General features: G+C 41.0%; 1 protein-coding gene across 1 annotated transcript; it reads right to left on the reverse strand.

Annotated features, from left to right (window-relative positions):
• Positions 1-1,027: 1,027 nt before the first annotated feature.
• CYBB (cytochrome b-245 beta chain) lies at positions 1,028-21,296 on the reverse strand. Its single transcript, XM_054654661.2, has 13 exons — positions 20,572-21,296; positions 18,068-18,163; positions 16,581-16,691; positions 13,112-13,196; positions 12,025-12,170; positions 11,063-11,253; positions 7,410-7,539; positions 6,416-6,508; positions 4,788-5,041; positions 4,343-4,505; positions 3,370-3,516; positions 2,084-2,208; positions 1,028-1,331 (listed from the first exon to the last, which is right to left on the reverse strand). Exons 1-13 carry the CDS (start codon positions 20,614-20,616, stop codon positions 1,205-1,207), a joined length of 1,713 nt encoding a protein of 570 aa, XP_054510636.2. The 5' UTR covers positions 20,617-21,296; the 3' UTR covers positions 1,028-1,204.
• Positions 21,297-22,872: the final 1,576 nt, after the last annotated feature.

Below are 22,872 nucleotides of genomic sequence, written 5' to 3' on the forward strand. Positions count from 1 at the left end.
TCCCTTTTTTGGTCTGTTTTTAAGAACCTGTTACCTGTAATGTGCACACAGAGGCACTGGGCTGTGTATGGGAGTCTTGTGCACATCAGAAACTTTACCCACAGCTATTCCATAACTGAATGAAGTGAGCATTGCTTTCTCAAAGCCAGTTTCACCTCAAAGAGGAACAGCTGAGCAATGGGGCCAAAGGCACTGTTTGCATCTAAGAGTGCTTCAGAAAACACCCATTAAACCATTCAGCAACTGCTTTTTTTCAGCCTTGCACAGCAGAAATGGCAGTCTTGGAAACACAGAACCTCTTCTTGTATGGCTCCCTGCACTGTGAGCCTGAGGATGTGAGAGTGAGGGTGTCCAAAGCAGCCAGCAGTGACTCACACACCAGGTGTGGGACTTGAGTCTGTCCTTGTCACCCCTCTGCAGCAGGGCTGGTTCTCAGAAGCCCAGGTGGTTCCTTTTCAGTTCTTCACTTCCCTGAGGAGAAGCAGCTTCTTTTCAGCTGCATCAGTTCTCTCTTGGAGAGGATGTTTAAGGCTTATGTTGGAAGCCTGGAAGGTGTTGGTCTACAAAGGAGTTTTCCTCTTGTAAGGAACGAACTTTCCCAGCCACCCTTTTGCAACTCCCCTGGTTCCAGGGGAGAGTGAGGATATTGAGGAATTAATGAACTGCTTATTTCAGATGACTTCCTATGGGAAGGCAGAGAAAATATTGTATAAGGAAAGGAAAACATCCTAGGCTGAGGATGAACTTTGAATTTAACTCCTAATTGCCTCCATTAGTTGAAACAGTTTTTCAGGATAAGCTGCCTCCTAATAGCAAGCATTAAGCTAGAATGCTTTATTGTTTAATAGCACTGAGCTTTATGGGTGTGAATTGGCTCCCAAAAGCAAATGACAGCCTCCACTCTTCAGCAGTCTTTGCAAATAATAGGAGGATAAAGGCAGTTAATTGAGGGGAAATGCCCTCACACAGACAAAGAAAACAGATTTCTACTAAATAGCCAGCACACAGAGGGCAATGAAAACTTCCCTAAGGTAAAACTGGGCTCTTTTATTCTACCACAGAGCCAAAATCATTCCCAAGAAGCAAAGGGACCTGTGTTAGTGTAGCTGAAATTTAGAAGCTGGGCTGTCCTTCCCAGACTCCAAACAGAAAAATAGATTCAGTCTTTAGACTTTGCTTTTAATGACTCCCACTTGCTTCAGAGTTAGAAATTTTCTTTGTTAAAAATGAAGTGTACTCCTCGTGGATCAGCTTCTGAGTTGCTGATGCTCTGCTTGTTGAGTGTGTCAGCCAGGCCCTCAGGGCCACAGAGGAAAACACCTATTCTGGAGCTGTCAAGAAAATGAAAATATGGTCAGAAACTAGGTCTGGAGCAGCTGGATATTCCCCATGTAAAACATTTTTATGTTCTACAGATGCAAGGTTTTTTCCCAATTACAGGAATTGGAGTAGAACCGGACATCTATACCCTAAATCTTATAACCCCTTCAAACTTATTGCAGCTTCTAAAACAAATGCTGGGCTAAATCTCAGCTCAGCCTTAGTCAGTGAAGACAGGTTTACTGACCTCACTGAATCAAAGAAATAGAGATTCAAAGAGCTTATGGCACAAATTCTTGAGAGGAGCTATTCTGGTGTTTTCCTGCAAATTTTGGGTGGTTAGCTAAAGGTCATCCATATTCAGGTTTGGTTTCTAGAGGTAGAAAGTGGTTTTGGAGGTGTTTAGACCTCACCTGATATTCCTATTTACTTCAGCTGGAAAGCTAGGGCTAATTTTTTCCTAAATCTTCTGCTAGTAATTAGAAGATGTATCTTCTGGAAAAGGATACTTTCCCACAAGATATCCCAAGAAGTATCTTGTGGAAAATGAATGACTTTTAAAAAAGTTGAAGGTCAAAATAATTTGTTCAAGATCATAGATCATGTCCGTGGCTGAAAAAAAATAGAAAATACCTGGAGAATAGGTAGGGTAAAAAAATGCTCCTGAGACTTTATCAGCCAAAGGAACAAGATTTTGCTCTATGGTATGTATGGTCATTAAACAGAGGAAGTCCACAGACACCATAAATTTGCAAAGGTTTACCCAGGATGCTTCCCCGCAATTGTTTTGAACTCATTTTCCCAGTTAGGTCTTCCATACAAGGTTTTCTGTTTCAGTCCTGTAATCACATCTTTCTCTTCTTCATGATGCACTGCAAAGTGAGTGGCCTGTGGGAAATGAAAGACAAGGGACAGATAAATACTGCAGCATTGTGTTCTGGTTAAAAAATAATAATGTCAGTACTGACTGAAATATTTCCCTAATGAGATTATGGAATTTATGGTATTTTGCAAGGAAAGATAAGACTGATAAAATCCTGGCTATCTGTATCTACCCCTTCCTTCTCCCCAGACTGGGTGATCTCAAGAGTTAAATCTATGAAACACTGAATGCAGCAATTAATTGTAGGGTTTTTTCCAATGAACAGGTTTAGTCTAAGAACTCTAACATAGGACTGCAAATTAAAAAATCCTTTCCCTTCAAATACAATAGCATGGCTCCCTTGACCATAATGAAATCCTGCCTGTTTGTTCTCTGGAAGGTTTGGTCCATATGAGGAGGCCTTGCCTGTGTAACTTCCAGCTAGACCAGTTAAGTCAAGAAAAGCAAGGAAGAGAAAATGTGGTTAAAGGCATAAGCTCAGGCCTTACAGAGTTCTGTAGCCCTTTTATATGAGATAAAAAAAAGCTCCAGGTACCTTTATCCCCAAGGAAAAAAATGAGGAACTTTTCTTCTTTCCTTTCTCTTTTTTTGATGTTCCATATGTGATAACTTCCTTGCTGCTCCCCCTACCTGTCTATCTTTGGGCACATGGTGAATTTTGCAGTGATGAGATAAATGTAATATAAAACATCACCAAAAGTAACAGAGTGAGAGCCTTTCCTGACTCAATCCCACATTCTCAGGCTCCTTTGCATCCCCACAGCAATCTAACAGCACAGGACCAGAGAACTCATGAGTCCTGAAACAAATATGCTGCTATGGTTCAAGCTTTGTGCAGTGGCTTCCCTGGTTCCTAAAGCCCTTAATTACATGCTTGAGGCAGCATCAGCTGCTTTAGGGACTCATACATGGTCAGCTGAGGTTCCTCCTGTGAACAAAGCCTGCTTCCCACAGAGCACAGCCAGAGGAAAGCAGAAAGGAAATCAGTGCCCATGAACAGCTGATCCCAGGTAACTGCTGATGGATAACACCTGTCTGCACACACCCAAAACCTCTGGGAGCCAGATGGATGCCCAGGATAAAAGACCATTTGAATAGCTATGAGAACAAATTTTCTGACATCAACCTCAGTTTTATGGCAGTGATATTCCCCACTGCGTGATTACCTGAGTTTCATCCCAGCCTGTAAGGTAGATGTTGTAGCTCAGAAACTCTGCATTATTCCTCTCCTGCATTTGAGCCTCCAGAGATTGCAAGAGGTCAGCAAACCATTCAAAGGCATGAGTGTCCCTGCAAAGCCAGTAAAAATAAATCTGGAAGAGACAAGAATGAGCTGTCAGGGGACACAGACACTTATGTTTTCCAGGTTTATGTCTGTTGACAGAGTGAGGATTATAGAGTTCTGGTAAAAAATGCCCTGAACACTTCAGTAGATGGGTAGGAATGGTATTGAAGCTATTCAGGAATTTTGATGCTGAGAGGGTTATAAAGCTGAATGACTGACTGCAAGAACAAGGAAATATATTCCTGTTTCTCTTCCACATTTTTAGTTTGCAATGTTTCCCCATTTATCTCCTTGTAAAACAGTTTGTTAGGACATAAATAAATGATTTAGAGGTGCACTCTCTTTCTGTCTGCTGGCAGGCGAGATAAAGTAGGTAAAAAAACCAGTTCTGTTCTCTGAATATGGCCATAACTGCAAAGTGTGACCCCACACCTCTGCACAGGGAGTTTCCAGGGGCAGGAGGGGACAGGAGGATGCTTCCATTGCTCTTCTACTTATGAAAAAGCCTTTCTCTTTGTGCTGAGGGAAGGAATGCAATATTTCCCCAGGCTGTATTAGCGCCTTGAACTTTATGTTTCTCAAGTAGATGAACACCATTTCCACTGCAACTGGAAATCCCCAGGGCCACAGTCAGGATTAGCATGCATGATTTGGCTTTTAGGCTGTTTCTCCTTTCATTATATTTTTGCTTTAGAGCCTCCTGTTTTCCTCCTGCTAACCTTGAGAGGCAACTGGACTCTTCCTTCTTTTAGGACTCATGCATGCCTGGAGCCAGATCACCTTTGCTGTGCCTGCTTTGACTGGGCCCTTGAACAGTTACAGGGGTCTGGAAAAGAGGACACAGGCATCCATACCTTCTTGAGCTTTAGGTTGGTGGCATCATGGCAGTATTTGTACCAGACAGACTTGAGGACAGATGCAAAGGGGGTGACCCCTATTCCAGCTCCAACCAGCATCACAGTTTCATAACTGAACACGTCCTCACTTGCTGTTCCAAAGGGGCCATCCACAGCTATCCTGGAATTTAAAGTATGCTTATTAAATCAGAAGTGAATATTTATTAACACCATTTAAAATGACAGTTAAAAGGTATTTGTCTGCTACAATGCATATTTGGAGTGAATACTAGTCAGCAAAAGGAGAGCTGGAGCTGATAGAAAAAACTGTAAAGAGGCATCTAAGACTCACATCTGTGTCACCATTGAATATTTGTATCACTGGTGCCATCAAATTGCTTGAGCAATATTTAAACTGCCATAGGTGTTTTTTGACTTTACCATGGAGACTCTTTGTACATACTTGGGCAACTTCCATGCCTCCTGGAATTCTTGTTTATCACAGCCACAGGCATTGAACAAGCCCTCTGTCCAGTCTCCTACGATTCGGACGTGAATGCTGAAGTAATCCTCTTCTGGGGCAGAAGTCAGTGTAAATGGATGCCATTCCAGTTTAGACACTGCTGGACATTTGACAAAAATGTACTGTCCAACCTCCATCTTGAAGCCTTTTTTCATCATCTGGAGCTCAATTGTCTTGAAGGGATGAATGACCACCTACAGTGAGGGAGGGCATAGGGAAAAACAAGGAAAAGAAAATTTCTGTCCTCACTGATGTATCTCACTGATATATTTACATCCACCATCACTATCATCCTCTGCTATGAGAGCAAGGAAAGCAGGTGAAACTTTCTTCCCAGCAGAACTGAAAGTGAGCAACAGCACCTGACAGGCAGATAAAAGCCTGCAGAGGATGCTGATGTTTTGGTTGAAGTATTTTCTCACCCCACACTTGCAGCCACTCCAAAGGACAGGCCAGGCTGGCACATCTTGTAACACATCTCCAGATTTGTGTGAGCACATTGTTAATTCCAGATGGACCTTACCCACTGGCACAGAGCACAGAGTTAATGGGCCTGACTGTAAATATAGGGGCAAAACCACAGGGCTATCCTACAGATATTGGACAGGTAGTACCACTGGAAATGGATGATTTCTTATTTTAGTCAGGTGAGACCTTGGCTATTCTTTAGAAACAATCTTCTAGAAGTAAAACCAGTAATTCTGTCACTCAAGTTTTTAATCCTAAAGTTGTCTGCCAAAATTATTTTCATTTTTAAAAAGAGATTTGCAAGAGGGAGAATCAAGTCTCTCTGTCTGTTAATTTTGGTATTAACTGTGGTGTTTAGGATGGTGAAGGAAATTTTCTGCCAACAGGGCACAAAACAGATGCCATAGAAATATAGTGTAGAAGTAGCACACAGGATATTTTGGTAAAATTACCAAAAACACACAGATATTTAGGAGCCTTCCAATGTGTCAGCATCATTATAGAGCACAGTAGAAGCACTTAATGTCATCCCCCAAACCCTGCTATGATTTGAACAGGGTGTGTCCTCAGGATGCAGCACAGTGCCATATGAGGAAATTACCCTGGGAAAGGCCAGGATAGTTTTCAGAAGTTTGAGCTCAGTTCTGTGCTAATTCAGCTGTCAGAATTTCAGGATCAGTGTTAATATCTCTGCCACACACCACAGAAATGAAAGCTCAACATTAGATTCGGATACATGAAACAAACATGCTCTTAACTTGTGTTCAGGGGTCATTTGTTCTGTGTCTTAAATTTGTCTCAAGTCCATGGAATTTCTGTACTGTGGAATTTTTTCACCCAATACAAAGAAAATTCACTTCTTTCCTAAAATTCAATCCTGTGCCTTAGCTATATTCCTCCTCTTCCTCACTTTTAGAGGCTACATTTGGATGTTAGGTGTTGGCATCACGACAGCAGTCAGAACATTCCTTCCACTGATAACTTGGGTATGTAGGAGCCTCTGCCTTTGCTGCACCATTTGGAGGAGAAGGTGAAGCTCTGCCAGGTGTTAAGTGCAGCATCAGCACTTACCTTTGTGATAACAGGTTGTTATCACTTACCTTTGTGATAACAACCTTCTGCTGTGACCTCCAAAACCGCACCAGCCGCTCACACAGGTACAGGAACATGGGACCCACCACCCACTTCCATGTCTGTAGGCAGAAGAAAATGTGTCAGATGATGAAGATCACAGAATCATAGAAAGTTTTGGGTTGGAAGAGATCTTAGAGATCATCTAGTTCCAACCCCCCTGCTGTGGACAGGGACGCTTTCCACTAGATGAGATGGCAACTTAGATCAATTCAAATCCTGGAAATTCTATAAGCAGAGGTGAAGTTCAAGTAATCTCTATTATTTATAAACCAGATTAGGGAATCCTTAAGATATATGACATTTTCATAATTCTGGTCAGAGGGGGAATTTCTTTCTCTGTTGAGTGTTGCAGCTGGCTTTTTAGTTTCTACTAGAGTTACAGCAAGGTATTTTCCTGCAAGTAATTTTGTCTCTGTCTAAAAAAGAATGTAACAAAGTGAAATGTGGTATTCAGGTATTATTGACTCAGGTCTGTATTACTGCAGGAAAAGATGTGGTTTCTGTTAACAGCTCAGTCTGAAATGTGAAAGAAGAAATGTGGTTAGTCAATAAAAGCTGAAGTTTCAAATTCACATTTCCAAGGGTGTTATTTTCTTGCTAATGACCATTAGTCCATTAATAATGTTAAACTATTTATTATGAGCATTATAGCACTTTCTAGATATCCCCAGGAGCCATTACTTTGCAGTTTACTTTTTGGATAAAAAGTTCTCAGATACCAATTGCTCTTTTGCTTTGTCTGTCAGCTGTGCTTATTTTACAGCATGCTGCAAGTGTGCAGTCTGTCTGGAGTCCATTTCTGCTTACAACCCACTGTGTCCAAAACTCTTGCTTCATGCAAAGAAAGCTGCCACTGGAGAGTGCTGAGGGTTATATGGCTAGTTTTATATGCAATTTAAGAAAAAACAGAAAACTGTAAACATTTCCAATTGGATTTACACGCAAGCCAGCTGTTCTTACCATAGGAGGATTCCCTGAAAACTGGGGGATTGGACAAGCCTCAGTCTTGCCCCAGAGAGTGAAGTTCTTGTAGCAAATCTCTGGGTTGTGTTCAGCCAGGCTTTCAGCTGTCTGTCCCCGTACAATACGACTGGGAAAAAAGTAAAGGTCATTAAGGCAATGAAATGAAAATGAAAGTATCCGTTCCTTATTGTTATTCCATTTATGTACATCACCCTATTTATATGGAGTTGTCAATTTGTGCACTGCTACAGCTCTGATACAGATTTACTGCTCTAATCTACCCACAAAGTTACCACTAAGAAATAAAAATGGGGAGGGAAGTTTGTGGGATAAAATCCTGATTTCAAGGTTAGGTGAGGAACTGAGAGTTATGTCCATTACCACTTCCAGGATGTGGTCACAATTAGAAAGCTTCATTCTTTTCTGAGTTATCCTACTTCTTTTCTTCAATTAAAAGAAAAAAAAATAAAACCTGACTGAAAGAAAAAAACAAACAAAAAAACCAAAACCCAAAACCTGGAATGGACAAGTAATCAATTTGCTACTGACCACAGCAGAGATTATTCCTGTTGTTTATTTTAGAAATTCGGAGATCTCTTTCCAAAACATTCTCCCTTTGGAGCAGCTGTTCAGGTGCTATGAATGAATACAGATGCTTTTGACACAAGCAGCTATTACAGCTAGCACCTTGCATCAGCCAATTATCTGGCCTCAATTTTCTTGGTTGGTTGTCTTTTTGTTTATTCATTTGTTCTTTGTTTTAATATAAAGAATGCTAACTGATCCAGTACAGCTGTATTTCCAGTAGCAGAACTGGTGCAGAGAGGTAATTTCAGTTTCAAGGGGCAAAAGCCTATTCCTTTTCACTATTTCCTGCCTCTGTTTGGAGTTCTGCCAACCTCAGGATCCTAGTAAAAACTTTCAGATTAAGATCTGCTGAATTTTCCCTAGAAACAGTCTGCTTCTGATCAGGCTGGTCAGTTTTATGCCAACGTGATTCTTTGATATCTTCTCCCCATGACTTCTCTTTCTGCTTTCCTAGCTCAGTGCCTGTGAGCTAGACAACATTTCTGATATTTCAAAGAACCCCATGGTATCTAAGCCATGCCTAGCTTTGTGTGACAGATTTTCCAGAGAATTGTTACAAAACCTCTGCACAGGGTTGAGAGATAAGATATTGCTCATAAATATTACTAATGAACCTCTTCTTCATTAACTGTTTGATTAATATTCTGTCTGAAAAATAAAGGGAAGCAGTGACAGTGTCCCAGCAGCATCACGAGTTGCAATTTGCAGGAACATCAGCAGTTACACTTCACTTCCCCACTAATGACAGGGGGTTCAGCTGGGCCACCTCTGGGATCATTTATGGGAACAGGAGGAGCCCATTTCCTCCACTGCCCTCCCCATTGCTTAAGGGAAAGGGGGTCTGAGGGTTTTTGCCTTGCTCTATGCTCTGTTCAAGGTTTTTGGTACCCTGTACAAGACCAAAAAAAGTTTATTTCCCCTTATCAGTCAGTGTAGATGCTCTTTCTAGTACTGTAATTAAGCTTTCAGCAGTATAGACTTATAGCTACTTTTTTGGCTGAAGGTTTTCCTTTAACTCCAAAAGAGTGAACTGCACCTCTGTACCCTCTCCTCCTCACATTTACTGTGTGGGGAAATTTGGGACATTTGTCTGTGACACAGAGCTCATGCACAAAAACCATCAGTGCTTCAAAAGTGCTATAACAGCTTGTAACAGACAAGAATTATTGTAGAGTCAGAGAATTAAATCACACAATGGTTGGGTTGGAAGGGACCTTTAAGATCATCCAGTTCCAACCACCCTGCCATGGGCAGGGACAACTTTCACTGGACCAGGTTGCTCAGAGCCCCATCCAGCCTGACCTTGAACAATTCCAGGGATGGGGCAGCCACAGCTCCTCTGGACAACCTGTGCCAGGGCCTCAACACCCTCACAGTAAAGGATTTTTTCCTAATATCTGATCTAAACCTACCCTCAGTTTGAATCCACTCCCCCTTTTCTGTCACTGTGCTCCTGTAAAGTGTCTCTCCATTCTTCTTGAATCTGCCCCTTTGATGCTATCAATAAACTTTGACTCAGCTTTCTGTATATACAAGGATGTGTGTTTGCAGAGATTGATGAGAATATGTGTGACAGCCTTCTGTCCTGTGAGATAAAATGGCATTCATGTCTCTTCCTAACATGTTGCTTTGAGAGTGTCAGCTCATACTCATTCCATGACATCCATCTTTGCACACTTGAGATGCCTTCCATGAGTGTAACAAGCTCATCTCATATTTCTCAGTGTATTTTCTCTTAACTCAAAATGTCATTATTACTTTGAAGGCCAAATAAGTGGGGTCACTGAGTTCACAGCTGGAAAGCATCCTTTCCTCTACAGATGAGAATATTCCTGTTTATATCTGCTTCCAAAGGACAGCTGAACTTCACTGACAACACTGCTGCCCAAACTCTTGCCTTTTCATTCCAGTGCAATTAAGATGGGAGTACAGTGAACACTGAAGTAAATAAAAATTCAATTTTTATAAAATATATGCTTTCCACTGACCTCTGGAAAGGGCAATGCTTGCTTTCTGATAGCATTGTGTAGTAATTACTGGCAAGTTTGGACATTGTGTCAGTAACTATACAATGTTTGCTGCAGAAAACATGAACCTCTTGTTTTTTTTCCTCCCACAAGTTTTGCTCAAACTGTTTCCTTGTTATGAAAGTTGGAATGAGCAAATATGCTGGGGGTGATTCCCATCTGCCTTCTATTTGTGTTCTTCCTGTTTTACTTTGATTTTTGACTTCTTAGTGGCACTAATGGACTGTAAGGAAGTTGTTTTGAATAGTCATTTTTGCTGGGCACTTTTAAAGCACACTTTCTATTGCATGTAGGAGTTCCTTTAAAATGGGCAATGTAGTGTAATCATGAACTATTTAAATGTAGCTCGGATACTTGAGTCTTTTTTCTTTATTCACCCATTCTTTGGTTTTATAAAATGGATCTAAAGTTCATTTTTCTAAGTGCTAAAATTGTGTTTGTGTAGTGCTAAAACTGTTTCATTAGGCTTTCCAGCTCTTTCAGAAGATATGAAATGAAGCAACAGCAGAAAAAGATCTTTGGCATTTGAAAGTTAAAAACTTTACAAATGCCTATTTCTAAGTTGAAACAGCTAAAAATCTATTCTTAAATGCTGCTTATACTACGAGTTCATCCAAGTCTGAAACATAAATCTATATTACTATAGTTTTCATTATCCAATAAAATTCTAAACTCTGTAATTTTTTTACTAAGATCTCCTTACATGCATGTGTGTGATGCAATTCCTTTTAGGAGAGGAAGGAAAATTAACAGTTAAAAACAGAAACCTTGGAAAAGAGTTTTGCAATTAAGATATCAGAAGAAGTTAAGTGATAGCGAGCCCAAGTATGCCAAAGTCACATGAAACCTGTGTGAGGACAGCTTGTTGCAAGTATCAGTGAGAGCTTCTTGACTCTCAGAGCCTCTACTGGCCCATCACTGCCATCAAAAACAGCTGCTGCTCAGTGACAGGAGTCCCCATACTCATGTGTGAAGGGGGCTTTAAATAAAGATTCAGTGGTTATCAGATATTTGGTGATAAGTGCAGATACTCACCCAGCACCGTGGATGACAAGGCCAATAAAGAAGATGACAAAGAGATGGTGGGTGTACCAAAATACTTCAAAATATGACCTCCGGATGGTTTTGGTGGATGAGGTGATGATGAGGATGAGGGCCAGTGTGATGACAACCCCAGTGATGCCAGCCAAGTATGTGAAAGCCACATAGAGGCCCCCAACAGGATTCTGTGAAACAATTGCACACCTTGGTCTAAGGAAGGGGTTGCACCAAAGCAGAGCCAGTTGAACCATCCCTCACCAAACCCTTTACTTTGTTATAAGTCCTCAAGTCATCTGATGCCAAAATCCCTGTTCATTTTTGTTGCACTGCACATTTACCTTTACTAAGGTAATTGGAAGTTGAGAGAATGCTTTTTCCATGAATTCACACACCAAACATGGTTTCTTACTCTGCCATGGCTCAGCAGGACTGCTTTGGGGAAGGTGAATACATTTGCACAGGTCTGGCGTTCAGAGCTGGAGTCCTACATCCATATTTTGGGAGCTAAATGAAAACTCTCCTTTCCTCTGGTGTTGCACAGCTGTGGGACTCATAACTCATGCAGAGTTTGGAGGCTCACTGCTCTTCTGAGAAGTAGGGAAGTACTTTCTCTTCTTTTTCCCCACTGACCAGAGCTTAAACCACCACACTTCAAAACTTTTGCCTTTACTTCTGTGTACCTTTCTGAGTGTCATGGCTAAGTTAGAACACTGCTTAACAGGGTATGTTTTTACATAATGTTTTAAAACCACTTTGAAATCCTCAGGTGAAAAAGTTTAAAGTACTACCAGAGCTCAGCAACTGGCAAATATAGAAAAATGAATTCTACAAGGTTTTTCTGCAAGATGGCCCAAACCCAGACTGTGGACACCAGAAACAGGCACTCTGCTCAAATAATTTTATATGATCACCCACACAAATGCAGTGATGACCCTTTGGAGTCTGATGTCACTTACAGCAATGGTTTGCCTGTAGAAGTTGACATAGCTTTCCTTTGGTATGTCCCCAAGGCTAGAAAGCACAGCTGCCAGGGTGCCTTTCTCTTCAACACGGGCTTGCACGCTCCACTCCACGTTGAATAAGTGTGCAATGGTGTGAATTGCTAGGAGTGACAGGAAAGGAATAATCAGCATTGACCACAAGTACTCATCAGTTTGGGGTAACGTCTCAAAACTTTGTCACATTTGTAAACCGCTGCTTAAAGGCTCTGCTGCTCTCGCCATCTTCATCACAATTGCAGATCACTGATGTGCTTTACTGTTAAAATTTTACCACCTGAATTTTGCAGGTTTTGGGTGAGGGAGGGAAAGAAGTAATGGGAAATTTTCAACATATTTTTGTTCAACAAAGCCTTTCAACAATTCAAGTAGCAGTGCCCTAACAAATAGGATACTGAAATATGGAATGGCTTAATCTATTTTTTAGGATCATCCTCATGCAGGACTTCTGTAAAACAGCCAAGAACTGAATCTGGATTTATTTGGGGTCACATTTATTAGTGCTGCTTTGTTCTTCAGTTTTGCTAAAAATCATCAGTAATATCCTCACTGAGCTGAATGCATCCAAAAACCTAAACCAGCTGAGATGTTCACATGAATTCCATACATGTTTTTGTAGGGTAAAACTGTACAATGCTTTTTAAAATTTGAACCACCTCCTACAAGTAGATACTTATTTGTCTTCAAAGCAGGTCCAAGCTTTTTATATCCTTTTTAAAAAAGAATTTCTATTATTTGTTTTAGATGGCAGATAAGAAGTAACTAAACAAGAATGAATCCAGTGTATCCAGTTCTCAGGACATTGCTAAACACCCTTTATTAAACTATCATAAATAGTACTGACAGTTCAAAATACAGGTATTCTTTCTTATCTTTTGCTCTCTGACAGTTGGCACATATCTGGAAACTGATTTAAACCTTGGCACACACTGACTCCTTTAATGAAATCAGGTCACTGTCCATGTCTTAAAGAACTTGAATGCCACCTGGATTCCACGTAAAATACACAAGAAAGCAATAAACAAAGAAACATTAGAGTACCAACCAGTGTGAAGGGCGATCATCCAGGCCACCATTTTGTGAAAGGTGAGGTTTCTGTCCAGCTGTCGCCTGATCCGGGTAGAGCAGCACTTTGGGTAGAAAGAAAAAGGTATTTGAAGATTATTTGTGTTGTCTGTGCACACTTTTTAAAGGCAGGGACAAAATCAGAAGCCCTGAGCACACTGGTGGCATTGCTAGGAAAAATGTAGAATTCCAGAATATAGACAAAAATATTTCCCCCCATCTTTCAGAAAACAGGATTTCCAGATTATGTTTTAACACGTCCCCCTGAAACAAAGTATTTGATAAGGAGAAAAAATTTAACATCCAGTATGACAAATGAATACATCTAATCTCTTTTAAATTGTACATTATAAACAAAAGGAGGGATCACAGTCTGCCATGGCAGAGTGACTGCTTTGCTAGCACCAGGATCCTATTGTAGGTCACAATCTAGAAACAAGCTGCAAAGTTTGGGTATAACTGTCTCAGAGAGCTCCCATCCCAAATCATATCACCTATGGCAGTGATATGAAGGCATTCCTTCTCCAAAATACTGGATTTACTTCCCAGGCATTCACTTACAACTTGATTTTGGAGTTACCAAAAAAAAAAACCCAGCAAAAATCTCTGCAGATACAAATCAAAGAAATTAATTCTCAAGAAAAACAGAGTGATATTTTCATTATTAATGATGATGGGTTCTTAACAGACCCCATATGAACTCTGCTGCAGTCACTGGGAGTTTCCCTAAAGCCTTAAGTCCCTGTAAAGCTGCCATTTGCTGTCTCCACACAGTAGAAGGCATGACTGTCATGTGCTGTATGTTTGCATTGTGTTTGCTGACCAGATAAGGGAACAAAACACTGTGCAAACTACCACAAGTATTTCCTCACAGGAGACAAACACTCTGGGGCTGCCACAATCACTTCAGACTACAATGACAACCAGAAGAAATTTGTCCTTTTTGTATCACCTATATTGAGAAACAATCAAAAAATATTGTAGAATAAAATGTAGCATAGTGAGGCAGTGCTTGACTCCCTTGCAAACACCACTTGATGCAAGAAGTGAAGGCCAAGCAATGGCAGAGGGCTCCAGCTGCCTTCAGTCAATGTGGCTCATTAACAACAGTTAATACAGCAATAATGGACATGCAAAAAACAATACAGCTATCTTTTCAATTAAAAAGTTGCAAAGTTATTACAAATAACTTTGTATTGTGATTTCTGGGTGGCAGGATGGAGAGGGCAAGACTTTTCTGTACACTCCCTTTGAACGCTCTGTTCGAGCAATTCTTTCCTCTTCTTGACCCCAATGACATTGCTGTTGGGAGGGTCACTTCTCTTCCAATGAGTTATTTGACATTTAAATGATTTTTCTTATAGATCCTCACAGTTGTTACCTGCAGAGCATAGCTAATCAGAGACAACAGCGCAACAAGCACAAGCAGCTGTCCCCCTGTGCTGAGGCCACCACAGCACTGCCACTGCCGGTGGCTCACTGGGCCGTGGGTGTTTTTGCTCAAGATCTAAAATTACATCCTTCCTGGGGCGTAGCTTTACTGCAAAAAAGCAACTGGAGCTAAACAAGCAGCAGCTGTCTAAGAGCTGTTCTATGGCCCTCCCTGCCCTCCTTGCTCACCCTCAGAGCCCTTTGCTTCCTCATTCCCAGCCATCAGCAGTAGAGCGTGCTGCCAGCAGGAATGGAACTGTGTCTCCCTGCCTGGGACTCACTTTTATCTGGGTGTAGCCTGAGTGACTGTGCCACAGTGCCCAAGGCAGAAGGACTGGCTCTACTTTGAATACAAAGAGGGACAGTTTCCCAAGACCTTGGTTAGAAAAATTAGGTTATGCATGCTAGGAGAGGAGCAATTCAGGACAAGTAGCACAAAGTCCCAGCTGGAAAACAATTCTCAACACCCAGAATCAGTTTTTGGCCTTGCAGTAGCCTCCATGTGTACACCCAGCTCTTTCACTGTTTTGAGCTCAGAACACCTCTGCCCAGCTTGCTTTCACCTGTGCAATCTTAAAAATGCCTTATATGATCATTGGCTCATCATTATTTTCCAGTTGAATTCATCCATAGCAGCATTAATTCTTTTGAAATTTATGTTCATTATTGACTTCTCCTGCCAGAGGAGTCAGCTCTGGATTTTGGCTTATACTTGCTGATCTGCCTGGGGAATAACAACTTTAACCCTACAGCTTTATTTACTATCCTTCCTCCTTTTCCATGAATGGAGGGTATGGCTGGCTGCTTTGGAGCATCTCAGGATCTGAAGGAGTATAGGAAAAGACTGAAAGCCTGACATATATTTCCAATTTTATATTCCTAAGTGTTATTCCTTAGAAAGGCTAGAGCGCTGGCCTTGCTCATAAATGTAATTAAAGAGTTTAATGTAGTAGGCACATCTCATTTATTCAGCCACACTCACTGTGAAGATGTATGATGTACTAGATGGGAGTACAGCCTATTTTGTCTCTGGTTATTTTCTTATTGCTTCATATCCCACTTTCTTCCCTTATGAAGGACTGGTGAAACACTGCATCTATTTTATCACTTCCTCTTCTGCTCTGCCTCTCCAGCCCCTGTAGGCTGTCTCATTTGCATTAAGAAATTCAGACTGGGTTTAGAGATGAAAAATGACTTCTGGGAACTGGTTTTGTTGAACATGTTTTTGTTAAAAGTGTCCAGAAAGAAAGGAAGAATCATTATACATTTGGAAGGACAATTCATGAACTTGAGGAGCATATTGCTTTTTCACTGGACCATGGCCTGCATTGTCTGCATTATTTCTGCTGTAATAGCCAGAAATCAAGATTTTGGCAGTGTGATAGAGTCTGGAAGCCTCTCCAGCTGTCACTTAGGATAAGCTGTCCTTTCCTTAGTGTCAGCTCCTCAGTGCTGTGTATTACATTTGCATTTGGGAGCTCAAAAAAGTCAAAAGGCGTGTGAATTATTTCATCTGAGATGGAAATGCAATTCAGACAAGAGAGAATGTAAATTTATGAGCCAGCTGAAAAAAAGTCCCATTCTGAAAGTCTGCAAAAGACAACATTTGCCTTAAGGACTGAGCATGCAAAGACAGACAGGGGCTGATATTTCTCTCTCTAAGTGGGTGTAGCATCAGTGACAAACAGTGGATGTGTGTTAACACCAACAGCTTCTGCCAGCCAAAAGGGGGACTTTGCATGCAGGGCAGGACCATGCCCAGGAGGGAGCTGAAAAGAGAGGACTCAAAGGAGACTAATTCAGCTAAACTCTCAACAGAGCTCTAGATACCCCATGGGCATTAGACCTCAGTCTTGCTCACAGCCAAACTCCAGGCTTATCTGCTTCTCATAAAAGGACATCCTCAAAATATGGTCTATTTGGGGAACTTGGACACAGTTTCTTGGTGTACTTGCAAGTCTGTTTAGGTATGAAAGATAATATCTTTCACAAATTTTGAAATTCTTTCTTCATCTTACCGCACTTGATCCTCTGAGGAAGGAGAGCAAGTTTCGACACACTGGCAGCAGAATCAGCATGCAATTGAAATTCAGGCAGGCTGCAGGGGCCCTAGCAAGAGCCAGAGCACGCTGGAATTAGAGAGATGCTGTTATTAATTGCATTACCTAAGACATTATCCAGGACACAGATTTCATTTATGTGTTATATCATAACTGGTAAAGAGTGTGAGATCTAGAGTTCGCATTTACACCATGAATGTTCCAAGGAATCATGCTCTGGTCAAGTCAGAAACACATGTGCAGGCAGAACATGCTCCTGCAGACAGACACCTCCTGTTTTCAGTTTTGAATTAACATGGTTGTATAAAAAGCTCCCTGCCATGTTTGGCATTCAGCAGTCAAACACAGGTGCAAATCTAAGCCATTGGTAGAGTTTTGTGTCCCAAGGCTGTAAAGAGTCTGTGGTTTCAGTTGGTGGGGGTTATGGACAGCTTATAAAGAGAAGTGGTTTAAGTTCTCTGTCAGTAAAGGAGTCTAGGGAAATTTGTTGCCTCAGCTTTTAGGAATCTGTTTCCTTAATGTTGGTCTTTATACCCTTAATTATTTAATATTTTTGAACTGTTTGAAATGAAGGAAAAATGACCATATTAATCAAAATGCAATGAAGGGAAGAGAAATAATGTTTGCTCTCCTTGCATGGACTGGCACCTTTTAGGTTTTAAACCACAGCTGTTTGGGTTTACACTGAGCTGTACTTATCCAAGCACAAGTCTCTGTGACTTGAAAGGCAACTGCATCATGATTGCAAAGGACAGGATTTGATCCACAGACCAGAAGCTGTATGCAGAATGGGATTTCAGGCTTTGTAGAATTAAACCATGGCTTTGCAAACCTTCAGCAAAATGCTGTGCTCTGTAATCTGAAGCTTAGGTTGATTTTTATGCCTGTGATCAGGGTTTTAAAATATGTGAACAAATTAATTTTCCTTGTCAATTGGTCATGACCTGTGGCAGATTTGGAAGCAAGTTTGTAGTAGGACACTCAATGCTGCATTAACCAGTTGGATTACATGGAATAGCTCAGGATCCAGGATCACTTCACTACCTGGCTACCACTCACACTCTTGATGAATATATGAATGGTGATTGCTTTTCAGAGCCAATATCTTTATAAACTATTCATGGTCTGAAAAATAATTGCAAGGAGAAATGACTGCACAACAGTCCAAAGGCAATATTTTATTAATCTTCTGCTTAATAAAGTAGCCACAATTAATGCTTAATTTAATTACCAAGAGCATAATAATTAACTGAAAACATCTTTAGAATGGGATCTCTCTATTTTGTGCACCAGCTTCCTGTTCAGAAGCACTGAACATCTGCCTGCATTCAGTTATCTGCTTGCATGTGACTTCTACATGAGCCTGCTGCTCCAGTTTTGATCAGCTAAAACTATTAAACTGCTGTGTGCTCTGTCTGTGCCAAACCAATAATGTCTGTACTTACGCCAAGGAGCACTCTGGTGTAGAAGAATTTTGGTGGGACATCATACACAAGATAATACCACCAAAAGAGGAAGACATTTAAGCCCAGCCACACAAGCTGAAAGAGAATTAAACAGGAAGCTTACAGTTTGTTGTTAGAAGTAATCCATCTGAATTTACACAGTTCAGATAACAGTCAGTTACTTCCCTGTGCTCCTGTTGGCATAGAGAGATGTACTGCAGGGTATAAAGTTTTCAGCAAGGGTGACAGAAATCTTTCTGCTGTAAACAGGCTCTGATTTGTGAACACAGGGTACAGGAGTGGCAATAGACCAAAACACAGCAATGTGCAGCTGAAATGTTTTCACAGGTCAAGGAGTTTAGGGCTGGTTGTATCAGGACTGTCATATTACAATTGTTTAATTCTGAGCCCAGTTAAATCTCTACCACTGAAGGTTAGGGACTCTTCCAAATGACAGCTCCATTCCACAGGGACCTGTGTGAGAGGAAGACTTGGAAGCTGTGACAAAGAAGCTTGAGATCTAAATTTAGATGGACTAAATTGCACATAGGGCTGAATTCAAGAAGAGGGTCTGAAATCACCCAGCAGGGAATATTCAACACAGGCCCTTGGTAGCATGCAGACTACCCCACACCAGGCTTTGTGGATGTACTGCAGAATTTTCTCACACTTACACATCCTGAGGTGCATGCTATTAACTCTTAGGTAGCTACAAATCCATCTGGCCAAAAAGGTCATAATAAATCTGGATATTTGCCCTTCTGGAGCTGGTTGGCTGATTTCACATCCCATATTGAAACATATATCCCATGTTGAAATACATCCCGTATCTGTAACGCTGCACTCAGTTTAAGTAGTTTTGCTAAGTGTTGCATGTAAACAGAGAGAAAGTCTGAGAAATGGGAGAAAGCCCAGAAAAGGTGGCATTACAGCTCTTCACCCCTCCTAACCCATATATTTTGCTAGTTCTTTGGCTCAAATAACACTGTAAAAAAAACTGGTTTTATTTCAGATCTTGAAAATGTAAATAAATACTGGGAAATGAAGGGATTTCCATCAGGGTAAGGGAGTATATAGGAAATCCCCAAGTCCTCATTAAAATACCAAGCTCATCTCAGGAATAAGTGCTTAGGACACTTATTAAAAGTGACAGTGGCACACTCTGGCAGCATGTTTCTGTTTTGTTGAGGTACATCAGCAGGAATTGTGTCTGTCCTGTTTCTGTCAAGCACTGGACAGCCCTGTGCCTGCTCAGTGTGCAGTAAAGGTGGAGAGGCTAAAGCAGAACACTTGGGTGGGATTTCCAGTGGTCTGTCCTTTTAGCTGGTTTCTTTATGTCTGTTAGTTTCCTTCCCTATTACCCTCATCTTGTTATAGCTTTGAGGTTCAAAACCCAAATTCCTTATTTGAGCAAAATAAAGTCCTCTTACTTAATCCTTTTAATATTTCAGTTCTGGTGGGAAAAAAAAAAGGCAAAAAGAAAGCCAGAATTCACCTCTTGGCAGTTTCAACTTCCTCAAGTCACTGAAGGTGACAGCACACACAGTCCCTCCCTTTCAAAGCACTGAAGTGCCACAGCTATGGGATTATATTCCTAAATTACAAGGTCATACGCAAGTACTGATTGCTCATAGCAGCAGAAATACTTCTTGCAATAAAGATGCTCACATTTCAGTCACCAAAAATATATAAATTCTATGCTTTCTTTTTCTTCCTCTCAGTATTTGCATCTACTAACCAAAGGTAGCCACAATACTTGAACTGCTCTTAGATTTTGGTTATGCATATGTTTTTAATACATATATGTATATGTACATAATGTATGTATAGAGGTATACCTTTAGCCCTTGTATCACAATGTGAAGTAAAAAAACCCCACTAGAATACAAACTCATTTTTCTCCAAGGAGGACTGTCCTGCTTACTCTTTAGCTCTTGTAAATGCAACTGCGATTTTCCATACTTTTAAATCTTGATAAGAATTAATTTAACCTACTTTCACAGCCCCTCTATGCAAACTGTAAACAAATTCAATTCAAATAGTAGTTGTCTTTATAAAGGATTCATGAATCTCTGCTCTAAATCTCTGCTCTTTCCTCCCTTGAATCTGACATTAATAAATATTTTATACCATCAAGACACTGTGCTATTAGTTAGATCCCCTTCTGTTCATAAAAGTGAAAGAAAGGGTGATTGTTTTAATTGCTATCTCTGTTGAAGTTCATGTATTTAAGTGAGTTTTAAAGTTATTTGTTTTGCTCAACTAAAGTATTTCTAACTAAGCAAAGTTAATACACAATCATTTATCAGTTAACAATGAAGCCTACAGCAACTGAAATACCAGAGAGCTCCTTAAAAATTATTCCCTCAAAGCATTTCCCTGCATTTGCTGCCCCAGTTTCAGCATAATCAGGTGCACCTTTCACTGGCACAGTGAGAACTGCTCAGCACAGCTTTCTGCAGGACTTTTCACTGGACACAAATGCCAACAGAAATTGTACTTACAACGACGAAGATGGACAGTCCTTCATTCTCCACCCAGTTCCCCATGGCTGCCTGAGATGTGTGAGCACAGCAGCCCTGCTCTCTCTGGGACAGACTCTACGTCTTCTCTCAGGAGGAAGTGAGAGCAAAAGGTTGCAGCACCCTGTTTCCTTTCTCATTCATTTGGGAAATAAGTTAACCATTTAATCATGACCCCAGTTCTGTTTTGAATATGTTTCTCTCATCTCTGCATATAACATTTCATAACTCAAATATGTATAAACTGTTGAAATAAACTTTTTCATTGTGATACAAAGGATAGAATAAATTGTACAAGTGATCAGGTGTTCTGCTAAAAAATGTATTGCCACTTTGTATAACTTTTAATGCTGAAGTGTAACATAGAGAGCACAGAAGAGTTACCTCTGCCCACACCTGTCTCTTTTTAATCACCTCAGGACTGAGATGCAGTCCATGCCGATCTTTGTTGATAAATAATCATTATTACTATTTCTCTGCCAGTAATTCAATGTCCACAGAAACTTCAAAGTGGAATCTAACATTCTTCTTGTCTGGTACATTTAAACCTCTCTAAATTCCTTCCAAAATTCCCCTCTGTTCTGGCCAAAACTGAGGAGAAATGTCACTGGATAGGCTTTTTTTCCATGGTTTTGAATCTCACAGGATCCTCTTTGATGGCCATCCCAATTGGATCACAGAATTACAGAATGATAGGATGCTTGGATTGGAAGGAGTTTGAAAGATCATCTACTTCCAGCCCCCTGACATGGGCAGGGAGGCCACCCCCTAACTCAGGCTGGTCAGGGCCCAACCAACCTGCCCTTGGATGCTTTCAGGGATGGGGTAACACTTCCAGGGATGCTGGATGTCATCAGAGGGTCTGGTGCCCATATTTTTATTTATGGAGGTAGCTTCTGGAAGTCAAACAGTTGGAGTGGCTGGGAAGGAAAGGAGGGAGGCAGTTCTGATTTGTGGATGTCCATTCTTGCAGTAAAGACAAGACTTCTCTCCCTGACCAGGAATGGCAGTGCTCTCACTGCCTTTTTCTTCTCCCTAGCTCAGGGCAAATAACTTGTGCCTCCTCTGGGGTAAGCCAGTGCAGGTATCCAGGATGCTCTGAGCTTCAGCAACTTTACCTTTCCTGGAAGCTCCTCAGGCACCATAGCCCCTGAAAACATGGATTTATCGGCTCAGGAGGTTTCTGACAGGCTACAAACTCAGAAGGGGCTGATCTTGGATCAGTCACAACAGTTGCAAAGTCTGAGGTCCTTTTGACAGCCTGAACACAGACCATGAAACAGAGTTTATTTCAGCTGCCTTCAGCCTAGCAATTATTAAATGCAGTAGCTGATCTCACTGCCTGAACTCAAAAGAAAGGGCAGAGGTGCTGGGCCCTTCCACAGCTGGTGAGTTCTGCTGCTCCCTGATGCCTCTGAGTTTTCTGTTACCTCTGAAAGTGACATGACAAGCACAGCAAATTTTGCCTCTTGCTGCAAGTGACAAATTTGAGTAGAAATGGTACCAAAACCGCCCACTCATCACCCCTGATTTGATTCTCATTGTTTCACCTTCTAAATGAATGAAACATTTTTGCTATTACAAAAACCTGAATGTTTTAAACTTTGTACTTATTTGGAAAATACATCCTGTACAAGAAAAAAACGTTGTCAGCTGTGTATTAATTATGTAGGAGTGTAAAACTAAAGAAATGCTATCTCAGTCTGTTTATAAAATTTGTTTTGAGCTACTTGATTACACAAGCATTTTTCATCCTTCTTTGTGCTCAAAAGTTCAGTCAACACTGATCCTTTTTCAGCATGACAGTACTGTAAAAGTATTCATGTCTCAGGGTTCTTCCTTTCCTCACAGTAATTTTACCTCATTGCTTAGGAATTAATTTAGCTCCTCTCCTGCTCTGCACAATAATGGTCTGTGTATTGCTGCACAAATCTAATGCCAGGTGTTTGCAATAGGCCTAGGGGTTTCACACATGTCCCTAAAAGGGACAATGAAAAATTCTGCAAGTAAAAACTTCCAAAGAGAGAGTGATGTGAAGAACAGAGTGAGTGATCCAGCTCCTCCTTCTCATGCAGCAGGGGGAAAGCCAAGTAGAGACCTTGATTAACCTCTTCTATTTTGTAGCCTGAAGTCTTTATTTTGAATGCTGTGCAATCACTATTTACCAACCTTCCCTTGATTCTACACCAAAGAGGAAGAAGCAAACAAGGGACTTGTCAAGTTGTCTTCCCTGAAAAGACTCTTCACATGCAGCCTGAGGCTGTCACTCTGTGTGCTTGCCTT

The sequence above is a fragment of the Agelaius phoeniceus genome, chromosome 2 (genome assembly GCF_051311805.1).
Source record: "Agelaius phoeniceus isolate bAgePho1 chromosome 2, bAgePho1.hap1, whole genome shotgun sequence".
NCBI classification, from domain to species: domain Eukaryota; kingdom Metazoa; phylum Chordata; class Aves; order Passeriformes; family Icteridae; genus Agelaius; species Agelaius phoeniceus.